The 27,517-nt window shown below is 54.8% G+C and overlaps 1 protein-coding gene across 2 annotated transcripts in view; it reads right to left on the reverse strand.

Annotated features, from left to right (window-relative positions):
• Window positions 1-2,979: 2,979 nt before the first annotated feature.
• Window positions 2,980-27,517, reverse strand: part of LOC144507540 (lysophosphatidic acid receptor 1-like) — a 70,719-nt gene continuing 46,181 nt past the window's right edge. For both annotated transcript variants that reach the window (XM_078234680.1, XM_078234679.1), the window contains exon 3: window positions 2,980-3,659. In XM_078234680.1, coding sequence (XP_078090806.1) covers window positions 3,352-3,659 — 308 coding nt within the window. In that variant the 3' untranslated portion in view covers window positions 2,980-3,351. The remainder of the gene's footprint in view (window positions 3,660-27,517) is intronic.

Consider the following 27,517-nt stretch of genomic DNA (forward strand, 5'->3'; position numbering starts at 1 on the left):
AGAGACAGGGGAGCCATGGCCACTCTTCCTGGACACCAGTTTGAACCGGTTCACCACTGGGGCTCACTGACTGACCGGGGAGAGGGTGCGGAGGAAATGCTGAGGGAAGCTCGAGTCCACTGACAGAGGCAGCGATCATCGCTCATGGGGAAGGGGAGGGGGGAGGGGGAAGAAGGGGAGGGGGAGGGGGAAGAAGGGGAGGGGGAGGGGGAAGAAGGGGAGGGGGAGGGGGAAGAAGGGGAGGGGGAGGGGGAAGAAGGGGAGGGGGAGGGGGAAGAAGGGGAGGGGAAGAAGGGGAGGGGGAGGGGGAAGAAGGGGAGGGGGAGGGGGAAGAAGGGGAGGGGGAGGGGGAGGGGGAAGAAGGGGAGGGGGAGGGGGAGGGGGAAGAAGGGGAGGGGGAGGGGGAAGAAGGGGAGGGGGAGGGGGAAGAAGGGGAGGGGGAGGGGGAAGAAGGGGAGGGGGAGGGGGAAGAAGGGGAGGGGGAGGGGGAAGAAGGGGAGGGGGAGGGGGAGGGGGAAGAAGGGGAGGGGGAGGGGGAAGAAGGGGGGGGGGGAGGGGGAAGAAGGGGGGGGGAGGGGGAAGAAGGGGGGGGGAGGGGGAAGAAGGGGGGGGGAGGGGGAAGAAGGGGGGGGAGGGGGAAGAAGGGGGGGGGAGGGGGAAGAAGGGGAGGGGGAGGGGGAGGGGGAAGAAGGGGGGGAGGGGGAAGAAGGGGGGGGAGGGGGAAGAAGGGGGGGGAGGGGGAAGAAGGGGGGGGAGGGGGAAGAAGGGGGGGGGAGGGGGAAGAAGGGGGGGGAGGGGGAAGAAGGGGGGGGGAGGGGGAAGAAGGGGGGGGGGAGGGGGAAGAAGGGGGGGAGGGGGAAGAAGGGGGGAGGGGGAAGAAGGGGGGGGGGAGGGGGAAGAAGGGGGGGGAGGGGGAAGAAGGGGGGGGGAGGGGGAAGAAGGGGGGGGGAGGGGGAAGAAGGGGGGAGGGGGAAGAGGAAGAGGGGGGGAGGGGGAAGAGGGGGGAGGGGGAAGAGGGGGGAGGGGGAAGAGGGGGGGAGGGGGAAGAGGGGGGGAGGGGGAAGAGGGGGGGAGGGGGAAGAGGGGGGGAGGGGGAAGAGGGGGGAGGGGGAAGAGGGGGGGAGGGGGAAGAGGGGGGGAGGGGGAAGAGGGGGGGAGGGGAAGAGGGGGGGGAGGGGGAAGAGGGGGGGAGGGGAAGAGGGGGGGAGGGGGAAGAGGGGGGGAGGGGGAAGAGGGGGGGAGGGGAAGAGGGGGGAGGGGGAAGAGGGGGGGAGGGGGAAGAGGGGGGAGGGGGAAGAGGGGGGGAGGGGGAAGAGGGGGGGAGGGGGAAGAGGGGGGGAGGGGGAAGAGGGGGGGAGGGGGAAGAGGGGGGGAGGGGGAAGAGGGGGGGGAGGGGGAAGAGGGGGGGGAGGGAGAGGGGGGGGGAGGGGGAAGAGGGGGAGGGGGGGGGGGAGGGGGAGGGGAAGGGGGAGGGGAGAGGGGGAGGGGAAGGGGGAGAGGGGGAGGGGAAGGGGGAGAGGGGGAGGGGAAGGGGGAGAGGGGGAGGGGAAGGGGGAGAGGGGGAGGGGAAGGGGGAGAGGGGAAGGGGGAGAGGGGAAGGGGGAGAGGGGAAGGGGGAGAGGGGAAGGGGAGAGGGGAAGGGGGAGAGGGGAAGGGGGAGAGGGGAAGGGGGAGAGGGGAAGGGGGAGAGGAGAAGGGGAGAGGGGAAGGGGGAGAGGGGAAGGGGGAGAGGGGAAGGGGGAGAGGGGAAGGGGGAGAGGGGAAGGGGGAGAGGGGGGGGGGAAGAGGGGGGAGAGGGGGGGAGGCAGGAGGCCGAGAGGGGGGAGACCGAGGGAGGGAGGGGAGGGGGGAGACCGAGGGAGGGAGGGGAGGGGGGGGAAGGAGTGGGGGCCCGAGAGGGGTGGGGGAGGAGTGGGGCTGAGAAGGGGGGGGGGGGGAGGAGTGGGGCTGAGAAAGGGGGGGGGGAAGAGGAGGAGTGGGGCTGAGAAAGGGGGGGGGGGGGGGAGAGGAGGAGTGGGGCTGAGAAAGGAGGAGTGGGGCTGAGAAAGGGGGGGGGGGGAGAGGAGGAGTGGGGCTGAGAAAGGGGGGGGGAGAGGAGGAGTGGGGCTGAGAAAGGGGGGGGGGGAGGAGTGGGGCTGAGAAAGGGGGGGGGGGAGAGGAGGAGTGGGGCTGAGAAAGGGGGGGGGGAGAGGAGGAGTGGGGCTGAGAAAGGGGGGGGGAGGAGTGGGGCTGAGAAAGGGGGGGGGAGGAGTGGGGCTGAGAAAGGGGGGGGGAGGAGTGGGGCTGAGAAAGGGGGGGGGAGGAGTGGGGCTGAGAAAGGGGGGGGAGGAGTGGGGCTGAGAAAGGGGGGGGGAGGAGTGGGGCTGAGAAAGGGGGGGGGAGGAGTGGGGCTGAGAAAGGGGGGGGGAGGAGTGGGGCTGAGAAAGGGGGGGGGAGGAGTGGGGCTGAGAAAGGGGGGGGAGGAGTGGGGCTGAGAAAGGGGGGGGGAGGAGTGGGGCTGAGAAAGGGGGGGGGAGGAGTGGGGCTGAGAAAGGGGGGGGGAGGAGTGGGGCTGAGAAAGGGGGGGGGGAGGAGTGGGGCTGAGAAGGGGGGGGGGGGGAGGAGTGGGGCTGAGAAAGGGGGGGGGAGGAGTGGGGCTGAGAAAGGGGGGGGGGGGGGAGGAGTGGGGCTGAGAAAGGGGGGGGGGGGAGGAGTGGGGCTGAGAAAGGGGGGGGGGGAGGAGTGGGGCTGAGAAAGGGGGGGGGGAGGAGTGGGGCTGAGAAGGGGGGGGGGGGAGGAGTGGGGCTGAGAAAGGGGGGGGGGGGAGGAGTGGGGCTGAGAAAGGGGGGGGGGGGAGGAGTGGGGCTGAGAAAGGGGGGGGGGGGGAGGGGCGAGAAGGGAAGGGAGGGCGAGACTGGCATGGCTCTCCTGATTGGACGGACACTGGCTTCTTTCTCGGACCCTGGGTTCAGGAGAACGGGAAAGAGAGCCCAGTTTTTCCCAAGGGAAGGGGCGGGAGGGAAACGACCCTGCCAGGAAAACACAAATCCCAGGTGGAGCCACTGGGAAGAATCCCTCAGCTGTGGCTCAGTCCAATCCGAGACTGGGCGCTCCGGGGGGGGCTGACTGATTCCCTCAGGAGGCGGAAGGCCAACTGGCGAAGGCCTCTCGACGACCCCACACCCTCCACACGACCCACCTCGCCACAACCAAACCAAACCCAACGCAGTCTCAAAACAAAAGCGGGTCTCTGGAATAGTTCCACCTCGCGAGGGATCGGGTCATCCTGTCCCATTCTGTGTCCCGGGGTGACCACTGGGAGTGGGTGAAGGGGGAGCCCTGGAGGCTGCGACAGGCAGCAGCGTTCCTGCCCTACACGGTGGAGCTGTCGTGTGATGTCGAGGCTCGATGGGTTGGCTGCAGCATGTGCTGCATCAGGATGTGAGATTTGATCGGGTCCTGGCACTTGATGTTCTGCCGGCATGGGAAGCAGAGAATTTGCCGGAAGGTCTGCATCATCTCCTCGTCCCGGTAGGAGTAGATGAACGGGTTGATTAAGGAGTTGAGCTCGGCGAGGAGCAGAAAGTACTTCTCCACCTCCAGAATATCACAGCTCTTGCAATCCACGCCATCCAGTAGCAGCACCACCAGCCCCGGAGTCCAGCACACAACAAACACACCTGTACACAGGACAGAGCACTTACTGTTAAACTTTATTAAGTAGTCACAAGAAAGGCTTACATTAACGCACACAGGCCCGCCCACCCGCACACAGGCCCGCCCGCCTGCACACAGGCCCCGCCCGCCTGCACAGGCCCCGCCCGCCCGCACACAGGCCCCGCCCGCCCGCACGCACACAGGCCCCGCCCGCCCGCACGCACACAGGCCCCCCCCGCCCGCACGCACACAGGCCCCCCCCGCCCGCACGCACACAGGCCCCCCCCGCCCGCACACACACAGGCCCGCCCGCACACAGGCCCGCCCGCCCGCACACAGGCCCCGCAGGCCCGCCCTGCCCGCACACAGGCCCGCCCGCATGCACACAGGCCCGCCCGCCCTGCACACAGGCCCCGCCCACCCGCACAGGCCCCGCCCGCCCGCACACAGGCCCCGCCCGCCCGCACACAGGCCCCGCCCGCCCGCACACAGGCCCCGCCCGCCCGCACACACACAGGCCCCGCCCACCCGCACAGGCCCCGCCCGCCCGCACACAGGCCCCGCCCGCCCGCACACAGGCCCCGCCCGCCCGCACACAGGCCCCGCCCGCACAGGCCCCGCCCGCCCGCACGCACACAGGCCCGCCCACCCGCACGCACACAGGCCCGCCCGCCCACCCGCACGCACACAGGCCCGCCCGCCCACCCGCACGCACACAGGCCCGCCCGCCCGCACGCACACAGGCCCGCCCGCCCACCCGCACGCACACAGGCCCGCCCGCCCACCCGCACGCACACAGGCCCGCCCGCCCACCCGCACGCACACAGGCCGGCCTGCCCACCCACACACAGGCCGGCCCCGCCCACCCGCCCACAGGCCCCGCCCACCCGCCCACACACAGGCCCCCCCCACCCGCCCACACACAGGCCCCCCCCGCCCGCCCACACACAGGCCCCCCCCGCCCGCACACACACAGGCCCGCCCGCCCGCACACAAACGTGGGGTAATTAGGAATGGGTAGCAAATGCTGGTCCAGTCAGTGACACCCACATCCCAGGAAAGACGAAGCAGCCAGGATGTAAACAATGTCTCAGCAACATTGTTCAGAACTGTTACCAATAGCTGTTGAACCTTTATAGTCAGTGGCAAAATGGTATTTCCATTGGACAAATAATCCAGAAAGCCGGGATAATACTCCGGGGAGCAGGGTCCAAATACCAATTACAAGTTAAATACCAGTTAAGAGTAAAAGTCTAATGATGACCATAAACCATTGGCGATTGTCGGAAAAACCCATCTGGTTCACTAATGTCCTTTAGGGAAGGGTGCCGGGGTGTAAATGGCCTCCAGGGATCAGGGTGAACTCGGTGCACCCAGCCTGTTCGGAAAGGTGGCCAACCGGCAGGAGGGAAACTGCTGTGTCAGAGCCTGGCAAACCAAAACACAGCCAGCGGGAGGGACAGCCTGTGCCACAGGCCCGGGGCATTGCCGGGGGGGCCAGGAGGGAGGAGCCTGCACCACAGGCCTGGGGCATTGCCGGGGGGGGGCCAGGAGTGACAGCCTGTGCCACAGGCCCGGGGCATTGCCAGGGGGGCCAGGAGGGAGGAGCCTGCGCCACAGGCCTGGGGCATTGCCGGGGGGGTGCCAGGAGAGAGGAGCCTGCACCACAGGCCTGGGGCATTGCCAGGGGGCCAGGAGGATGGACAGCCTGTGCCACAGGCCTGGGGCATTGCCAGGGGGCCAGGAGGATGGACAGCCTGTGTCACAGGCCTGGGGCATTGCCAGGGGGCCGGGAGGAGGGACAGCCTGTGCCACAGGCCTGGGGTATTGCAGGGCTGAAAGCAGTCAAACAGACATTCAAACAGTGCAGAGATTTGCAAACACTTGTCAGGGCGTTGTGCCAGAGGCAGATTGTACCCAGACGCACTGCGGCTTGCCAACGCCTGGTGATAAAATCACCATGTGGAGATGCCGGCGTTGGACTGGGGTAAACACAGTAAGAGTTAACAACACCAGGTTAAAGTCCAACAGGTTTATTTGGTAGCAAATGCCATGAGCTTTCGGAGCGGCGCAGTGTTCCGAAAGCTAATGGTATTTGCTACCAAATAAACCTGTTGGACTTTAACCTGGTGTTGTTAAAACTCTTACTGGATAAAATCACCAAACAGGCTCAAACTCAAACAGACACTTCTCCCTCAGGGCAGTGGAGATTGTGAGCTGCGTGTATATTTTCTATAACAGACACACGCATGTGCACACACAGAGCTGGGACAAATGAAGATTGCACAGTGCGCGCCTCCCACAGTTCCCTAAACCCACCCCCCGTTACCCCATCTCTCATCCATTCCTCCCCTCCCCCCCTCTCCAGCTTCTCTCCTCAATCTGCATTGCTTTATGTGACATTCTTCCAAAGCTCTTCCCTCTGGGCAGCTCAGAACCTTCTGCAGGCCCGAGCAGCAAGTCCTGATGGGCTATTCAACCGCAGTTGGAACACACTCCCTGTCCTTGCCAGTCACGTACACCAGCCTGACTCAAACATCCAACAGAAGGGGCAGTTCTCAGGTTCAATCGTCCCCCCCTTAATCAAAGTGAGGGGGGGTGGGTGGAGGCAACACACACCAGGGGATTACCACCCACAACCAAACCCAGGGACTGAAATGGGGGCCACGCTGCCCCACACAACTCAGCAGTGTGCTTGGGCCAAGTGGCCTGTTTTTAAACAGGGTAATTATTGGCAGCAAATGCCCTGCAAAAAGCTCTCCCGCCCCCTTATTATTTTCTCATATAGGCAGGCACAGTGGTTAGCACTGTTGCCTCACAGCGCCAGGGACCCGGGTTCAATTCTAGCCTCGGGTCACTGTCTGTGTGGAGTTTGCACGTTCTCCCCATGTCTGCGTGGGTTTCCTCTGGGCACTCCGGTTTCCTCCCACACTCCAAAGATGTGCAGGTTAGGTGGATTGGCCATATTGCCCCTTGGTGTCAGGGGGGCTAGCGGTCGGTACAGGCTCGATGGGCTGAATGGCCTCCTTCTGCACTGTCGGGATTGTATGATTCTATGAACAAAATATGGAGGAGGCCATGTGGCCCCCCTCAAGCATTCTATGCCATTCAATGAGATCAAGGCTGATCCTTCTCCTCAACTCCACCTTTCTGCACTATCCCCGTTTCAATTATTTCCTTTAAAACTCACAGATCTGTCTTGAACATGCTCCAGGACCGAGTATTGTACAGCCTTCTGAGGTCAAGAATTCCAAAGATTCACAACCTGGTGTGAGAAGAAATATTTCCTAATCTCAATCAAAATGGCCGCCTCTCCCCCCTTTATCCTGCGACTGTGGCCTCTTGTTCCAGACTCTGCTGCCAGGGGAAACAACATCGCAGCAGCGGCCCTGTCGAGAATTTGAGATGTTTCGAAAAGATCATCTCTCATTCTTCTAAACCCCGGGGGAGGCACGAGGTTAACTAACACTTCCCACATCTGCTGCTCGTTAAAAGGTCCTGCTGAGGCCTACGTGTCTCTGCCTCGCGCCATGCTGCTTTCTGCTTCCAGGTCAAAGGGCAAGCACGAGGGTCAGCCAGATAGCCCAAGGCAAGGGGCCCTTGCCAAATCTCTGATGCCACTGAAGGGTTTCCGCATCGAGGCGACAACACAGCTGGTGATAAACTTCCTCGTGTTGTGGGGAGCAAACTTCTTGCACAGGGATATTTTTCCCCCCCCCCCCAAATCGATGGGCAGGATTCTCTGGTGACCGTGGGCACAGTTGGTGGAGGGGGAATTGGCCACCTTTGCACGCCGGTGCCCTGGTCAATATTTACCCCCGCAACCAACCTCATTCTCACAGGCCATCTGGTCATTGTCATACCTGCGGCTCGTGGGATCTTGGAGTGCACTAAAGGTTCACCAGTCTGATTCATGGGGTGTGGGGGCGTACGAGGAGAGATCGAGTCGGTTAGGGTAATATTCACTGGAGGGTGAACGAGAGGGAATCTCACAGAAACTATAAAATTCTAACAGGACTAGACAGGTTAGATGCAGGGAGGATGTTCCCGATGGTGGGGGAGTCCAGAACCAGGAGTCACAGTCTGAGGATTTGGGGTAGACCATTTAAGACGGAGGTGAGGAGACATTTCTTCACCCAAAGACTGGTGAGCCTGTGGAATTCATTACCACAGGAAGTAGTTGATGCCAAAACATTGAAGGTATTCCAGAAGAAGCTGGATACGACTCTTGGGGCGAATGGGATCAAAGGATATGAGGGGAAGGCGGGCACGGATAATGGAGTTGGATGATCAGCCAGGTTCAGAATGAATGGCGGAGCAGGCTCAAAGGGCCGAATGGCCTCCACCTGCTCCTATTGCTTATGTTTCTATGTGAGTGCGCGGCCCGAGAGAGGGGGGGGCCCCGCCCGGGGGTGAGGGAGGGGGGTGAGGGAAGGGGGGCGAGGGAAGGGGGGCGAGGGAGAGAGAGAAAGTGTGAGTGATAGAGAGAGAGTGAACCATGGACAGTGATTAAGAAACTCTCAATTTCAAGTCAACCTTCCCCCTCCCCCCACACAGGCTGGTGTGAGTAGCGGGGAGGGGCATTATTTACATTGCAGTCTCTGCTGGGGCACAGGCACCCCCGCAGGGAGGGGACAGGAGACTGGCAGAAAGAATTCAACAGCAAATTAGTCCCTCTCATCGACACACTCGCAGTCTCTGCCTGCACTGAGGGCTGGGCCGCCTGACTTGCCAGCTGCCCAGCCGGGAGAGTTAAACTCCCACCGACAACAAACCACGTTTCTCACAAAGCCAAACAAACCCCAAAGGGCAGACTGATTCACAAACCAGCAAATGCTGCTCCCTCTTCAACCCGTGTCTCCTTCCCCATTCAACCCGTGTCTCCTTCCCCATTCAACCCAGCCACTTGGCGATGGCGTTTATCTTCCCCCAGGACAAAGGTGGGGCTGCCTTTCTATAGCACCTTGCCCCTTCCAAAACCGATTGTGACGTCTAGGGGAACTGCACAGTAACTTCATTGCAGTGTTAACGTAAGCCTTACTTATGACAAATAAATAAATTTTTAACAAAGCTTTTAACACTTCGCTCAGTGCCACATCCCCAGTGATTGGAATCTTCGGTAGTCTTCCCTCCATCCACTATTTTATCATCATTTTTTTGAGATTTAGGCGCCAGCTTTATTGCCCATCCCTGACTGGTGATGGTGAGCTGCCTTCTTGAATCGCTGCAGTCCCTGTGCTGAATGTACGCCATGATGTGGAGATGCCGGCGTTGGACTGGGGTAAACACAGTAAGGAGTCTAACACCAGGTTAGACTCCTTACCGGAAGTAGGGCCAGGAGAGGCCTGGGGAAGTTTTTGGAGGATTTAAAAAGGGCTTACCTTGGAGGTTCAGCTTCATTGTTCCCAGGAGCAGGCTGAGGGTAAGAGAGTGGGTTTTCTGACTTTAATTAATTATTTATTTTTTCAGTTAATTTTGGGTTTAAAATCGGAGGTTTTTTTCAAAACCGGAAGTAGGGCCAGGAGAGGCCTGGGGAAGTTTTTGGAGGGTTTAAAAGTGCACCAAAGTATAGAGCGGGCAGCATCGTAGCGGGCAGCTGAGTGAGTGGGAAGTTGAGTGAGCTGTCAGGGCTTTGGCTCACAGGGCTTGGACGAGCAGGGGTGAGTTTTTGTTTCCTTACATTCTTATTAACTTTTCACTGTCTAACTTGACATAAAGTGTCCAGTATGAGTGTGAAACCCGTGTGTTGTTCCCAGTGTAGGATGTGGGAGGTCCTGGAGGCATCTGGCCTCCCGGACATCCACATCTGTGAGGGGTGTGTCGAGCTGCGGTTCCTGAGGGACCGTGTTAGGGAGCTGGAACTACAGCTCGAGGATCTTCGGCTGATGAGGGAGAATGAGGAGGTGATAGACAAGAGCTATCATCAGGTGGTCACACCAGGGCCACGGGAGGAGGCCAAGTGGGTGACGGCCAGGAAGGGTAAGGCTAGGGTGGTTGAGAGCACCCCGGTGGATTTGCCCCTGCACAACAAGTACTCCTGCTTGAGTACTGCTGGGGGGGACAGCCGCCTGGGGGAAGCAGCAGTGGCCGTGTCTCCGCAGTGGAGTCCAGCCCTGTAACTCAGAGGGCTAAGGAAAAGAGGAGGAAGGCGGTATTAATTGGGGACTCGATGGTGAAGGGGACAGACAGGCGTTTCTGCGGAGGTAGGCGGGATTCTCGCATGGTGGTCTGCCTCCCTGGGGCCAGGATCCAGGATGTCGCTAGTCGGGTCCCGGAAATCCTGAGGTGGGAGGGAGAGGAGCCTGAGGTAGCGGTACATATTGGTACCGCTGATGGGGGTAGGAAGGGAGAAGGGGTCATGAAAAGGGAGTACAGGGAATTAGGGAGACAGCTGAGAAAGAGGAAAGCAAAGGTAGTAATCTCAGGATTACTGCCTGTGCCACGGGAAGGTGAGGGCAGGAATGGAGTGAGGTGGAAGATGAATGTGTGGCTGAGGGACTGGTGCAGGGGGCAGGGATTCAGGTTCCTGGACCATTGGGACCTCTTTAGGGGCAGGGGTGATCTGTATACAAAAAACGGGTGGAACTTGAATCACAGGGGGACCAATATCCTGGCCGGTAGGTTGGCTAAGGCTACTGGGGAGAATTTAAACTAGATAGGTTGGGGGGACGGGAGCTAGAAGAGTTGACTAGGATCAAGGAACTAATTGATGGGGGGGGGGGGGGGAGGATGCAGGGGTAAGGGGAATTACAAAATTAATGGTAGAGGAGAGGGTGCAAGTGAATGAAGGCGGTAATTTAGATAAGGGAGTAGAGGGAGAGGGTGTTCGCGACTCATCAAAGCGGGTCCAGATAAAAGCTGGAATAAGGACACTTTGCCTGAATGCACGAAGCATTCGGAACAAGGTAAATGAGTTGATGGTGCAAATCAGCACGAGTGGGTACGATCTAGTGGCCATTACAGAAACGTGGCTGAAAGGTGACCAGGACTGGGAGATGAATATCCTGGGGTATCAGGCGTTTAGGAAGAATAGACAGGAAGGAAAAGGTGGTGGGGTCACGCTATTAATAAGAGATAATATCAGGGTAGTACTGAGGGAGGACATAGGCTCTGAGGAACAAAACGTGGAATCATTATGGGTAGAGATGAGGAATAGTAGAGGGAGAAAGACACTAGTAGGTGTGGTATATAGGCCCCCAAATAATAATGTTGAGGTAGGGAGGGCTATAAACAAGCAGATAAGGGATGCGTGTAAAAACGGAACGGCAATAATCATGGGGGACTTCAACATGCACATTGACTGGCAGACTCAAGTCGGTAAGGGTGGAATGGAGGAAGAGTTCTTAGAATGCTGTCGGGATAGTTTCCTTGAACAGCATGTTACGGAACCGACGAGGGAACGAGCTATTTTGGATCTGGTATTGTGTAACGAGGTAGGTAGAATTAAGGATCTTATTGTGAAGGACCCTCTTGGGTCTAGTGACCACAATATGGTCGAATTTCTGATTCAGATGGAAGAGGAGAAAGTTTGGTCCCAAACCAGTGTCCTCTGTTTGAACAGAGGGAAATATGATAGGATGAGGGATGAATTGGCTAAGGTAGACTGGGAGAGCAGGCTGGCAGGTAGGATAGCTGAGGAACAGTGGAGGATTTTTAAGGAGATCCTTTTCAGTTCTCAGCAAAAATATATTCCAGCAAAAAACAAGGATTGTAAGAAAAGGGAGAACCAGCCGTGGATAACGAAGGAAATAAAGGAGAGTATTAAAATAAAAACAGCTGCGTACAGAGTGGCCAAAAATAGTGGAGAAACAAGTGATTGGGAAAAATTTAAGAAACAACAAAGAGAGACTAAGAAAGCCATAAAGAAAGGAAGGATAGACTATGAAGCTAGGCTAGCAATTAATATAAAAAATGATAGTAAAAGTTTTTATAAATATATAAAAAGGAATAGAGTGGCTAGAGTGAATGTTGGACCCTTGGAGGACGAGAGGGGGGAGTTAATAGTGGGAAATGAGGATATGGCTGAGTCTTTAAATAAGTTTTTTGTGTCGGTCTTCACGGTGGAGGACACAAATAGTTTGCCAAATATTAACGATAGAGGGTTGGCAGCAGGAGAAATACTTAATACAATTAATGTTACCAGAGAGGCAGTGCTAGGTAGACTAATGGGACTGAAGGTGGACAAGTCCCCGGGTCCGGATGGAATGCATCCCAGGGTATTGAAAGAAATGTCAGAGGTAATAGTGGATGCGTTAGTGATTATTTATCAAAACTCGTTGCATTCTGGGGTAGTGCCGGTTGATTGGAAAACGGCTAATGTTATGCCACTGTTTAAAAAAGGAAGGAGACAAAAGGCGGGTAACTATAGGCCGGTCAGCTTAACATCTGTAGTAGGGAAAATGCTGGAATCCATTATTAAAGAGGAGATAGCAGGGCATCTGGATAGAAATGGTTCGATCAATCAGACGCAGCATGGATTCATGAGGGGAAAGTCGTGCTTGACGAACATGTTGGATTTTTATGAAGATGTGACTAGGGCGGTTGATGGAGGAGAACCGGTGGATGCGGTGTTTTTGGATTTCCAAAAGGCGTTTGATAAGGTGCCCCATAAAAGGCTGCTGAAGAAGATTAGGGCACACGGAGTTGGGGGTAGTGTGTTAAAGTGGATTGGGGACTGGCTATCCGACAGGAAGCAAAGAGTCGGAATAAATGGGTGTTTTTCCGGTTGGAGGAAGGTAACTAGTGGCGTGCCGCAGGGATCGGTACTCGGGCCGCAACTATTTACCATTTATATAGATGATCTGGAGGAGGGGACGGAGTGTAGGGTAACGAAGTTTGCAGACGACACAAAGATAAGTGGAAAAGTGAATCGTGTGGAGGACGGAGAAGATCTGCAGAGAGATTTGGACAGGCTGAGTGAGTGGGCGAGGATATGGCAAATGGAGTATAACGTTGATAAATGCGAGGTTATACACTTTGGAGGAAATAATAACAAATGGGATTACTATCCCAATGGAAACAAATTAAAACATGCTACCGTGCAAAAGGACCTGGGGGTCCTTGTGCATGAGACGCAAAAGCCCAGTCTGCAGGTACAACAGGTGATCAAGAAGGCAAATGGGATGTTGGCCTACATTGCGAGGGGGATAGAATATAAAAGCAGGGATGTCTTGATGCACCTGTACAGGGCATTGGTGAGGCCGCAGCTGGAATACTGTGTGCAGTATTGGTCCCCTTATATGAGGAAGGATATATTGGCATTGGAGGGAGTGCAGAGAAGGTTCACCAGGTTGATACCGGAGATGAGGGGTTTGGATTATGAGGAGAGGCTGAGGAGATTGGGTTTGTACTCGTTGGAGTTTAGAAGGATGAGGGGGGATCTTATGGAGACTTATAAGATAATGCGGGGGCTGGATAGGGTGGAGGCGGAGAGATTCTTTCCACTTAGTAAGGAAGTTAAAACTAGAGGACACAGCCTCAAAATAAAGGGGGGTCGGTTTAGGACAGAGTTGAGGAGGAACTTCTTCTCCCAGAGGGTGGTGAATCTCTGGAATTCTCTGCCCACTGAGGTGGTGGAGGCTACCTCGCTGAATATGTTTAAAGCGCGGATGGATGGATTCCTGAGCGGTAAGGGAATTAAGGGTTATGGGGATCAGGCGGGTAAGTGGTACTGATCCACGTCAGATCAGCCATGATCTTATTGAATGGCGGGGCAGGCTCGAGGGGCTAGATGGCCTACTCCTGCTCCTATTTCTTATGTTCTTATGTTCTAAAGTGCAACAGGTTTGCCTGGTGTTGTTAGACTCCTTACTCTGTATGTACACCCACAGTGCTGTTAGGGAGGGGATTTCAGGATTTGGTCCCAGTGACAGTGAAGGAACGGCCAGAGGAGAACCTCCAGGGGGTGGTGTTCCCACTCTTCTGTGGCTCTTACCCCACTAGAGGGTGGCGCTCATGGGTTGGGAAGGTGCTGCCTAAGGAGCCTTGGTTGCTGATGCTGTGTCAGTGGTGGAGGAGTGAATGTTTGTGGATCAAGCTTTGTCCTGGGTGGTTTCAAGCTTCTCGAGTGTTGTTGGAGCTGCCCCCATCCAGGCAAGGGGAGATTATTTCATCATTAGACCCTCTTTTGTTAGAGGGCAGCATGGTGGTACAGTGGTTAGCATTGCTGCCTCACAGCGCCAGGGACCCGGGTTCGATTCCCGGCTTGGGTCACTGTCTGTGTGGAGTTTGCACATTCTCCCCGTGTCTGCGTGGGTTTCCTCCGGGTGCTCCAGTTTCCTCCCACAGTCCGAAAGACGTGCTGGTTAGGTGCATTGGCCGTGCTAATTCTCCCTCAGTGTACCCGAACAGGCGCCGGAGTGTGGCGACTAGGGGATTTTCACAGTAACTTCATTGCAGTGTTAATGTAAGCCTACTTGTGACACTAATAAATAAACTTTAAACTTAGATGGTCATTGGCTTAGTGGTATTATCGTTGGACTATTGATCCAGAAATTCAGTGAATGTTCTGGGACCGGGGTTCGAATCCCGTCACGGCAGATGGTGTGATTTGAATTCAATAAAAAATATCTAGAATTAGGAATCTACTGATGACCATGAAACCATTGTCGGAAAAACCCATCCGGGTTCGCTAATGTCCCTTTAGGGAAGGAAATCTGCCGTCCTTACCCGGTCTGGCCTACATGTGACTCCAGAGCCACAGCAATGGGGTTGACTCTCAACTCGGGCAACTAGGGATGGGCAATAAATGCTGACCCAGCGACGCCCATGTCCCACGGATGAATAAAAGAAAACTTGTGTGGTGTGAATGTTATTTGCCACTTGCCAGCCCAAGTCTGGATATTGTCCAGAGGTTGCTGCATTTGAACATGGACTGTTTCAGTATCTGAGGAGTGGCGAATGGTGAACATTGTGCAATCATCGGCGAACATCCCCACTCCTGACCTTATGAAGGAAAGGTGGTCATTGATGAAGCAGCTGAAGATTGTTGGGGCCGGGGTTAATGAACCAATTTCTTATTTCTGGGATGTTCCAGTCAAACGGACACAATTTATCTGCCATCTCCTTATTTGCCATTACTAACTCCCCACACTCACTTGCTATTGGAGCAATGCTAACTTAGTTAAATCTTTTGTAAATATATCAATAGAATGTCTCATCTGTTTTCATATTTCTAGCTCGCTTTCTCGTACTAATTTTTCCCTCCTCATTAATCTTTTAGCCATTTTTTGCTGTTCTTTATATTTTGATGTGGAGATGCCGGTGTTGGACTGGGGTAGACACAGTAAGAAGTCTAACAACACCAGGTTAAAGTCCAACAGGTTTATTTGGACCAAATAAACCTGTTGGACTTTAACCTGGTGTTGTTAGACTTCTTACTTTATATTTTGCCCAGTCTTCTAACCTGCCACTCAGCTTTGCACCATTATATGCTTCGGTCCGACACTATCATTAACTTTTATTAGTTAACCATGGATGGTGTATCGAAAAACATCCCCTGTAAATGTCTGGCACTGCACATCTGCTTACTCTCCCTGAACCTGATTCGCCTGATTAATAGGATCAGACACTGACACGCATAATTTGAATGAGAATCTTAAACAGGAAGTCCCATTAAATGGCCATTACGGTGTTAACCAGCTCAGGATGAGACAACCCTTCCATCCCGGGTAAGGGGTACATGCAACACTCAGGGTGGGGAGGGGTAAATACATGAGGGGAAGGAGTGCATAAAGGTGGCAATGCCACCTAATTCTACACCCTCAACCCTCCTGCCCACCAACCTACCCCATCTAAAATCAGGGCACAGTGTCACAGTGCTGCCTCACAGCACCAGGGACCCGGGTTCGATTCCCGGCTGGGGTCACTGTCTGTGCAGAGTCTGCACGTTCTCCCCGTGTCTGCATGGGTTTCCTCCGGGTGCTCCGGTTTCCTCCCACTGTCCGAAAGACGTGCTGGTTAGGGTGCATTGACCCGAACACATGCCGGAGTGTGGCGACTGGGGGGATTTTCAAGGATGTAAACAGGGAGAGACGCCTCGCATGTACCCTCTCCTGGAACACCCCCCTCCCCTCACCTCACGCAACACAGGATTTCCCCACGCTGGCCGTTTCCACTTCAAGAGAAGCCGCTAATCCACGAGAGATTGGGTGACACCAGTCACAGGGGCAGACACAGAGACACAGCCGAGAGAAAGGCTGGGGAAGGGGGCGCTGCTGCACCACCGATAAATACTGGGTAAACCAGCCGGGGCTCTGTAGACGGCGCACATCTCCGAGTCACAGGTTGTGGCTTCAAGCCCCACTCCAGGGTTTCAAGCAGGAAAATCCGGGCCTACACTCCCAGTGAAGCATCGAACAACTGTCGCACTTCAGAAGAGGCGTTAAAAGCTTTGGTTTTTTTTGAGGTTTATTTATTAGTGTCACAAGTCGGCTGACATTAACACTGCAATGAAGTTACTGTGAAAATCCCTGAGTCGCCACACTCCATCCAGCACCTGTTCGGGTACACGGAGAGAGAATTTAGCACGGCCAATGCACCCTAACCAGCACGTCTTTCGGGCTGTGGGAGGAAACCGGAGCACCCGGAGGAAACCCACGCAGACACGGGGGAGAACGTGCAAACTCCGCACAGTGACCCAAGCCGGGAATCGAACACGTGTCCCTGGCGCTGAGAGGCAGCAGTGCTAACCACTGTGCCACCGTGCTGCCCAAACTAGTGGAATATGAGTTCTCTCCACCGGTCTAGCTCATACTTATCACTCAATCAACATCACCCACGCAAGCTGCAACATGAAACCTCAGCTCTGCTATCTGACCTGAAGAGTATTATCAGCATTTTGTTTCCAGGAAAAGGTGGTGGAGTTTCATGGCTGATTAAAGATGTTTTAGTGAGAAGCTGGAGGAAATCAGCATTAGTAGAGAAATGGTTTTGGGAAAATTGGTGGGATTGAAGGTGGATAAATCTCCAGGTCCTGATAACCTTCATCCCAGAGTGCTTAAGGAAATGGCCCTGGAAATAGTAGATCCATTGGTGATTATTTTCCAAAATACTTTGGACTAGTTCCTACAGATTGGAGGGTAGCTAATGTAAGCACGCTATTCAAAACGGGAGGGAGAGAGAAAACAGGGAACTATAGACCAGTGAGCCTAACGTCGGGACTGGGGAAGTTACTAGAGTCCATTATCAAGAATTTCTCCGTCCTCCTCATCCCAGTTTTAAAACTACCGCCTCTCAACCTATACCTGTAACCCTCTTGTTCCAGATTGCCCCACAAGAGGAAACATTTGATCCCTTTTTAAATTTTATATACCTTGATCAGATTCCCTCTCATCCTTCTAACTTCCAGCGAGTACAAGCCCCAAACTGTTTAATCTCTCCTCATACGGCAATCCCTTCATCCCCGGAATCAATCTGGTGAACCTCCTCTGAACTGCCTCCAATGCCACCACATCCTTCCTCCAATAAGGAGACCAACACTGCACACAATACTCCAGATGTGGTCTCACCAACACCCGACACAATTGCAACCGCACTTCTCTACTTTTATACTCCAGTCCCTTGGCAATAAATGGCAATTGCCTTTGTCATTATGTGTTGAACCTACATACCGACATTCTCCGATTCACGAACAAAGACACCCAGATCCCTCTACCCGGACGCATTTGGAATCTGCTTTCCAATTCGTAAGAATTTGCCTTTTAACGATGGATAACCTCACACTTACCCACATTAAACTCCATCTGCCAGATCTTGGCCCATTCTTCTCGCCTATCTATATCCGCCTGTAAAATCTTAATCTCCTCTTATCTGCCTGCTTTCCTACCTATTTGAGTATCATCCGCAAATTTTGCAAGACTACACTCTGTCCCTGCCTGCAGAGCATTCATAAAGCTTGTAAACAGTTGCGGTCCGAGGACTGACCCCTGCGGCACTCCGCTGGTTCCGCCAGCCAGAGAGGGACCCATTTATCCTGACCCTCTGCTTTCTGCCAGTCAGCCAATCTTTAATCTAATCTAATACCGCACCTCCAATCCCCTGCGATCTCACCTTCTGGATCAGTCTTTTATGCGGCACCTTGTCAGACACCTACTGGAAGTCTAGATATACCACATCCACAGGTTCCCCACTATCTATCTTGCTGGTTATGCCCTCAAAAAACTCGAGCAAGTTTGTCAAGCATAAAACTTTCCCTTCATAAAACCAGGCTGACAATGGTGGGTTGAGTTTTGTCGTAAAAACCCTCACAAATAATAAAATCAGGAATATAAAGCTAGTCTTAGTAATAGAGATCATTGTAAAAACCCATCTGGTTCACTAATTTCCTTTAGGAAATCTGCCATCCTTACCCGGTCTGGCCTACATGTGACTCCAGATCCATAGCAATGTGGTTGACTCTAAACCGCCCCTCTGAAATGGCCTGGCGAGACACACAGTTCCAGGACAAGGTGCTCATCCCATGAATTAATTAAAAAATTCTTACAATGATTTCCCACGTCTTCCCCAGTTGTTTAATTATCAATTTAAAGCATGTATTCTACTCTAGCACAACTTCAATATTTATAACATGCCAACTCGATGGGCCAAGTGGCCTCCTTCTGCACTGTAGGATTCTATGATTCTAACGGAGGCTCAATTTGGGTTTCGCCAGGGTCACTCAGCTCCTGACCTCATTACAGCCTTGGTTCAAACAGGTCCAAAAGAGCTGAGGAGAGTGAGAGTGACTGCCCTTGACATCAAGGCTGCATTTGACCGCGTGTGGCATCAAGGAGCCCGAGCCAAACTGGCATCAATGGGAATCAGTCGAAACTCTGCACTAGGAGGTTGACCTCATACCTGGCACAGAGGAAGATGGTTGTGGGTGTTGCTTTTGGACGTCAATCATCTCAGTCCCAGAACATCAGTGCCGGAGTTCCTCAGGGTCGTGTCCTAGACCTTCAGCTATTTCATCAATGACCTTCCCTCCGTCATAAGGGGGCGGCATGGTGGCACAGTGGGTTAGCACTGCTGCCTCACAGCGCCAGGGACCCGGGTTCGATTCCCGGCTTGGGGTCACTGTCTGCGTGGAGATTACACATTCTCCCCCGTGTCTGCGTGGGTTTCCTCCGGGTGCTCCGGTTTCCTCCCACCGTCCGAAAGATGTGTGGGCTAGGTTGATTGGCCGTGCTAAATTGACCCTAGTGTCAGGAGATTAGCAGGGTAAATATGTGGGGTTACGGGAATAGGGCCTGGGTGGGATTGCGGTCGGTGCAGACTCGATGGGCTGAAAGGCCTCCTTCTGCACTGTAAGGATTCTATGATAAGGTCAGAAGTGGGGATGTTCGCTGATGATTGCACAATGTTCAGCATCATTCATGACTCCTCAGATACTGAAGCACTCCACGTCCCATGACATTCAATGGCGTTGCTATCACTGAATCCCCCCGCTATCAGCATCCTTGGGGGCTACCATTGACCAGAAACTGAAATGGACCAGCCATATAAATACTGTGGCTACCAGAGCAGACCAGAGGCTGGGAATCCTGCGGAGAGTAACTCACCTCCCGACTTGCCAAAGCCTGTCCACCATCTACAAGGCTCAAGTCAGGAGTGTGATGGAATACTCTCCACTTCCCTGGATGAGTGCGGCTCCAACAACACTCAAGAAGCTCGACACCATCCAGGTCAAAGCAGCCCTGCTTGATTGGCACCCCATCCACAAACATTCAATCCCCGTGTGCCTGGATATCTGAGGGTCAGGACTCACACCAACACCCGTGGCAGAAACACACAGCCCTGAAGCGAGGGGCATTCCATGAATCTGCCCGTCTCTCTCTCTCTCTCTCCACCATCGCCCAAAGAAAAGACATCTTCCCAGGTCTCTGCCTCACACGCCTTTACTCGACGCAAAGCTCAGGTAAAACTGGCCACAGTACAGGCACTCGTCACCCAGCTCTTAATTCTTCAACTAATCCAAAAGAATACGGGTTCAATTCCCGGCTTGGGTCACCATCTGGGTGGAGTCTGCACGTTTTCCCCGTGTCTGCGTGGGTTTCCTCCGGGTGCTCCGGTTTCCCCCCCCACAGTCCGAAAGACCTGCGGGTTAGGTTGATTGGCCGTGCTAAATTCTCCCGCGGGTCAGGGGATTAGCACGGTAAGTAAGTGGGGTTATGGGATTAGGGTCTGGAGGGGATTGCGGTCGGTGCAGACTCGATGGGCCGAAAGGCCTCCTCCTGCACTGTAAGGATTCTATTCTATGAATCTCCAGTATTGAGAACCAGATTCAGCAGAATGCATGCTGGGGGTTAATAATGTTCCTGATCTCTCACCGTCTCCGTATACAAACCCTTGGCCATGTAGGCCGCAGGCCTGGCAGCAAGCCTCAGGCCTGTGGGCTGTCGTGCAACAGTGGAAAAATAACCGTTCAAGCATAAACCACACAGCCACCACATCTCAAAGATCAGTATATGACGAGATTTCTTCAGGAATTGGAAAACATTTTGGTGGTTGAGAGATTAGAGGGTGGAGATAAAAGGCTAAAAGTAACCCTGGCAGGTCACGCTTCCCATTTAGTGAGGCACAAGCAGTGTGTCCATCTGGGGAACCTCACCAGCTTCCTAAACCCCAGGGTCAAAGCAGCCAACTGAACGGCCTTCCCTCGCCAGCCTTTACCCACTTCACCCAGGCAAATACATGAAGATGGCACCACACAGGCTGGCCTGTGGCATCCCACCCTCGCGCTCTTTCTAGGAACTTCTCTCTCGATTATTCTCCGCCACAATTGGATTCTCTCCTTCCCTCCCTCCCCCCACTTCCATTCTTTCTTTTTCCTCTTTCCCCAACTATTTATTTTCGTGCAGCATCTCAGAAGTAGTGAAACATCAGAGGGCGAACAGACAAAGTGCGACACCGCTGATGTATTCAGAATTTGAAGTTAAAGTGCGTCTTAAAAGGAGAGGACGGGGGGTGGGGGGGGGGGGGGGGGGGGGGGGAAGAGGGGCAGAGAGAGTCACACACACACACAGACACACAGGGGGAGAGACACACACACACACACACACACAGGGGGAGAGACACACACACACACACACAGGGGGAGAGACACACACACACACAGGGGGAGAGACACACACACACACAGGGGGAGAGACACACACACACACAGGGGGCGAGACACACACACACACAGGGGGAGAGACACACACACACACAGGGGGAGAGACACACACACACACAGGGGGAGAGACACACACACACACAGGGGGAGAGACACACACACACACAGGGGGAGAGACACACACACACACACACACACACACACGGGGAGAGACACACACACACACACAGGGGGAGAGACACACACACACACACAGGGGGAGAGACACACACACACACACAGGGGGAGAGACACACACACACACAGGGGGAGAGACACACACACACACACAGGGGGAGAGACACACACACACACACACACAGGGGGAGAGACACACACACACACACACACACAGGGGGAGAGACACACACACACACACACACAGGGGGAGAGACACACACACACACACACACACAGGGGGAGAGACACACACACACACACACACACACACACACAGGGGGAGAGACACACACACACACACACACACACACAGGGGGAGAGACACACACACACACACACAGGGGGAGAGACACACACACACACACAGGGGGAGAGACACACACACACACACACAGGGGGAGAGACACACACACACACACACAGGGGGAGAGACACACACACACACACACAGGGGGAGAGACACACACACACACACACAGGGGGAGAGACACACACACACACACACAGGGGGAGAGACACACACACACACACAGGGGGAGAGACACACACACACACAGGGGGAGAGACACACACACACACACACACACACACACACACACACACAGGGGGAGAGACACACACACACACGGGGAGAGACACACACACAGGGGGAGAGACACACACACACACACACAGGGGGAGAGACACACACACACACGGGGAGAGACACACACACACACAGGGGGAGAGACACACACACACACACACAGGGGGAGAGACACACACACACACACAGGGGGAGACACACACACACACACAGGGGGAGAGACACACACACACACACACAGGGGGAGAGACACACACACACACAGGGGGAGAGACACACACACACACAGGGGAGAGACACACACACACACAGGGGGAGAGACACACACACACACACAGGGGGAGAGACACACACACACACACAGGGGGAGAGACACACACACACAGGGGGAGAGACACACACACACACACACACAGGGGGAGAGACACACACACACACACACAGGGGGAGAGACACACACACACACACAGGGGGAGAGACACACACACACACACAGGGGGAGAGACACACACACACACACACACAGGGGGAGAGACACACACACACACACACAGGGGGAGAGACACACACACACACACACACAGGGGGAGAGACACACACACACACACACACACAGGGGGAGAGACACACACACACACACACACAGGGGGAGAGACACACACACACACACACAGGGGGAGAGACACACACACACACACACACAGGGGGAGAGACACACACACACACACACACAGGGGGAGAGACACACACACACACACACACACACAGGGGGAGAGACACACACACACACACACAGGGGGAGAGACACACACACACACACACAGGGGGAGAGACACACACACACACACACACACAGGGGGAGAGACACACACACACACACACACACACAGGGGGAGAGACACACACACACACACACAGGGGGAGAGACACACACACACACACAGGGGGAGAGACACACACACACACACAGGGGGAGAGACACACACACACACACACACACACACACACACACAGGGGGAGAGACACACACACACACACACAGGGGAGAGACACACACACACAGGGGGAGAGACACACACACACACACACACAGGGGGAGAGACACACACACACACACACAGGGGGAGAGACACACACACACACACACACAGGGGGAGAGACACACACACACACACACACGGGGAGAGACACACACACACACACACACAGGGGGAGAGACACACACAGGGGGAGACACACACACACAGGGGGAGAGACACACACACACAGGGGGAGAGACACACACACACAGGGGGAGAGACACACACACACAGGGGGAGAGACACACACACACAGGGGGAGAGACACACACACACAGGGGGAGAGACACACACACACAGGGGGAGAGACACACACACACAGGGGGAGAGACACACACACACAGGGGGAGAGACACACACACACAGGGGGAGAGACACACACACACAGGGGGAGAGACACACACACACAGGGGGAGAGACACACACACACAGGGGGAGAGACACACACACACAGGGGGAGAGACACACACACACAGGGGGAGAGACACACACACACAGGGGGAGAGACACACACACACAGGGGGAGAGACACACACACACAGGGGGAGAGACACACACACACAGGGGGAGAGACACACACACACAGGGGGAGAGACACACACACACAGGGGGAGAGACACACACACACAGGGGGAGAGACACACACACACAGGGGGAGAGACACACACACACAGGGGGAGAGACACACACACACAGGGGGAGAGACACACACACACAGGGGGAGAGACACACACACACAGGGGGAGAGACACACACACACAGGGGGAGAGACACACACACACAGGGGGAGAGACACACACACACAGGGGGAGAGACACACACACACAGGGGGAGAGACACACACACACAGGGGGAGAGACACACACACACAGGGGGAGAGACACACACACACAGGGGGAGAGACACACACACACAGGGGGAGAGACACACACACACAGGGGGAGAGACACACACACACAGGGGGAGAGACACACACACACAGGGGGAGAGACACACACACACAGGGGGAGAGACACACACACACAGGGGGAGAGACACACACACACAGGGGGAGAGACACACACACACAGGGGGAGAGACACACACACACAGGGGGAGAGACACACACACACAGGGGGAGAGACACACACACACAGGGGGAGAGACACACACACACAGGGGGAGAGACACACACACACAGGGGGAGAGACACACACACACAGGGGGAGAGACACACACACACAGGGGGAGAGACACACACACACAGGGGGAGAGACACACACACACAGGGGGAGAGACACACACACACAGGGGGAGAGACACACACACACAGGGGGAGAGACACACACACACAGGGGGAGAGACACACACACACAGGGGGAGAGACACACACACACAGGGGGAGAGACACACACACACAGGGGGAGAGACACACACACACAGGGGGAGAGACACACACACACAGGGGGAGAGACACACACACACACACGCACGCACACAGGGAGAGGGAGAGACACAGAGAAACCGAGGGAGACAGTGAGAGGGTCAGGCAGTGAGATTAAGAGAACGTTCCAGGGTTTGGGGCCCAGGCAGCTGCAGGCATGGCCACTAATAGTCAGAGGTGTCGGAAGCAAGGAATTTGAAAAACAGCACAAAGTTTTGAAAGTGGGGATGTTGCTGGGTGGGTGGGTGGGGTCTCAACGCGCCAACTGGGCAGGCGATGGACCGAAATCCGAGCCTAGCGCAATTTCCCCCAACAAAGGGTCGGGAAGACCAATCCCATCTCCCCAGTCTCCACCGGCTCCACCCTGCCCCCAGCAACGGCCTGTGAGACTGACCCAGATCGGGTGCAAACCTGGGCTCAGATCCGGCTCCGAGATCAGCTTCCAGTCACATTCCTGTTCCATCAGTGACCAAGCAATGAGTACCAATCCCTCATGGGGGATCCTGGGATCGCCCTGTGTAATTGGGCTAGTCACTGACTCTTCCAAAGCAGCCTCGCTATCTCTGGGCTGCACTCATACGAGAATGTGGAAGTTCGCCAATAAATTTAGAATAAAACTCCTTCCCATTGAAAGGGACAAGATAAAAACTAAAATCACACAACCACAACCAACAAGGTGCTGTAGACAAACACTAAATATTTATAGATTAAGGATAAGGATTATATCTTAACCTATATTGGGTGGCTCAGCGATTAGCACTGCTGCCTCTCAGCGCCAGGGACCCAGGTTCGATTCCCGGCTTGGGTCACCGTCTGTGCGGAGTCTGCACATTCTCCCTCGTGTCTGCGTGGGTTTCCTCCCACAGTCCAAAGATGTGCAGGTTAGGTGGATTGGCCGTGCTAAATTGCCCCTTAGTGTCAGGGAGACTCGCTAGGGTAAATACATGGGGTTATGAGGATAGGGCCTGGGTGGGATTGTGGTCGGTGCAGACTCGATGGGCTGAATGGCCTCCTTTTGCACTGTAGGGATTCTATGATACATTAAAAATATCCAGTAAATCCACTGATCGAGTTTAGTTAGATTATTAAATTGTTTGAACAAGCAGTGATATGGAAAAGTGCATTTGATTTGGATTATTGTCACATTAACATACAGTGAAAAGTATTGTTTCTTGCACGCTATACAGACAAAGCATACTGTTCATAGAGAAGGAAAGGAGAGAACGTCTGCACAGTTGTGAATTCTCCATCACTTGTTGAGCATTTTAAAGATTTCTGAGCCTGGGAGGACTTGTCTCCCCGCTCTGGGGAGATGGTGGGACTTGCACTGGACGAGTAATCAGAGGCCCAGTGAGAGAAATGTGTTCATATCCCACCCTAGGGCAACTGGTGGAATTTCAATTCAATGAATTAATCATAGAATCCCTGCAGTGCAGGAGGCCATTCGATCCATCAAGTCTGTACCAACACCAATCCCACCCCGGCCCTCTCCCCGCTTAGTTACCCTGCTAATGCCTCTAACCTATCACAACCCGGGACGCTAAGGGTTACTTTAGAATGGCCAATGCCATTAGATGTACCCTAAGCTGCGCATCTTTGGACTGTGGGAGGAAACCGGAGCACCCAGAGGGAATCCACGCAGACACGGGGAGAATGTGCAAACTCCACACTGACAGTGACCCAAGCCGGGAATCGAACCCGGGTCCCTGGCGCTGTGAGGCAGCAGTGCTAACCACTGTGCCACCCCACTGAAAGCTCAGACAAAAAAGAGGTGGGTCTGAAGGAGTGCCTCGAAGGGGGAAATGCGAGGGAGAGAGGTGGGGAGATGGGGGGTTGGGAATTCCGGAGCTTGGGAGTTCCGGAGCTTGGGAGTTCCGGAGCTTGGGAGTTCCGGAGCTTGGGAGTTCCGGAGCTTGGGAGTTCCGGAGCTTGGGAGTTCCGGAGCTTGGGGCCCAGTTGGCTGAGGAGACACGAAGGTTGAGGATGCGATTTTGAGGATGTGATTTAGAGGAGCGAGTGGGAGGAGGGAAGGCGTCTTGGGAGGTGGCGAGGCTGAGGGAGATTTTATAGATCGGGAAGAGCGAGGGCATGGAGGAATCTGAAAATAAGGATCAGAGTTTTAAAAAATGAAGACACTGGCAGTGTGCGTCAGTGGGCACAGGGGCGGGCGAGGAACTGCTGCCAGGTCAGGCATGAGGTTTGGGTGACAGAGTTCACAGAGGGCAGGATGTGGCAGAGCAGCCAGGTGTGCACTGGAATAGTCAAATCTCTAGGCAATGAATGCATGGAGGAGGCTTTCGACAAACAAGCTGAGACAGGGGCAAAGGTCAGGCGATGTAACGGTACACGGTGAGGTCAGAAACGCATCTTGGGATCAAATGTGACACCTAGGATGAGAATAGGCCAGTTTAATCTCAACATAGTCGGGGTGAGAGAGAGAGCGAGTGAGTGATGGACTCGATAAGTGATGGAGTCCACCACCGACGCTCAGTAGCAGCAGTGTGTACCATCTACAAGATGCAATTCATCAAAGATCCTTAGACAGCACCTTCCAAACCCACGGCCACTTCCACTGAGGACAAGGGCAGCAGATACATGGGAACACCACCACCTGCAAGTTCCCCTCCAAGCCACTCACCATCCTGACTTGGAAATATATCGGCCGTTCCTTCACAGTCGCTGGGTCAAAATCCTGGAATTGCCTCCCTCACGGCATTGTGGGTCAACCCACAGCACGTGGACTGCAGCGATTCAAGATGGCAGCTCACCATCACCATCTCAAGGGGCAACTGGGGATGGGCAATAAATGCTGGCCTAGCCAGCGACGCCCATGTCCCACGAATGAATTTTAAAAAGCTCGAGAATGGAGAGTGGGGCGGAGATTGAGGACAATGGTTTTAAGACACTCTAGTCCAGAAACAGTGGGGGAGGCTGCTTACCGAGATACTAAACCCTCCCCAATCCCACGGCAAATAACGCTGGGAGATACAGATATTGGTGTGGTGAATGATCTTTATTGTCCTCTCTGTCGAAGACATCGGAAGTGCGACTAATGCTTGAGGAAACCTAATTTTCTTTAAACTAATCTATTTAGTGTTTCAATGCTCTAACTCTCTCTCACTGTGAGTGAACTATAGCCCGCATTATCGGAGATAAGAGTCAGCGGTGAGACAGGTTCCCACGGTCAAAACTCAATCCCTGATTCATCTGCCAAGAATGGTTCTCTCACCCTCACCGTTGTTCTCTTTCTCTCGCCACTCTTCCCCCACCGGCCAACTCCGCCATTTTATTTTCAACCTCTGCTTCCAACTTATCAAATTTCAACAGAGATACCTTAGGGTCAGAGGCACCGAGTTCGCAAAGCACAGGAGGTGGCCATTCGGCCCATTTGATTCCATGTCAGCTCTCTGCAGAGCAATCAATTCAGTCCCCTTTCCCCACTGCCTCCCTGTGGCCCTGAAAGTTTATTTCCTTCAAGC

Source organism: Mustelus asterias, chromosome 19 (assembly GCF_964213995.1).
Source record: "Mustelus asterias chromosome 19, sMusAst1.hap1.1, whole genome shotgun sequence".
Taxonomy (NCBI): Eukaryota; Metazoa; Chordata; class Chondrichthyes; order Carcharhiniformes; family Triakidae; genus Mustelus; species Mustelus asterias.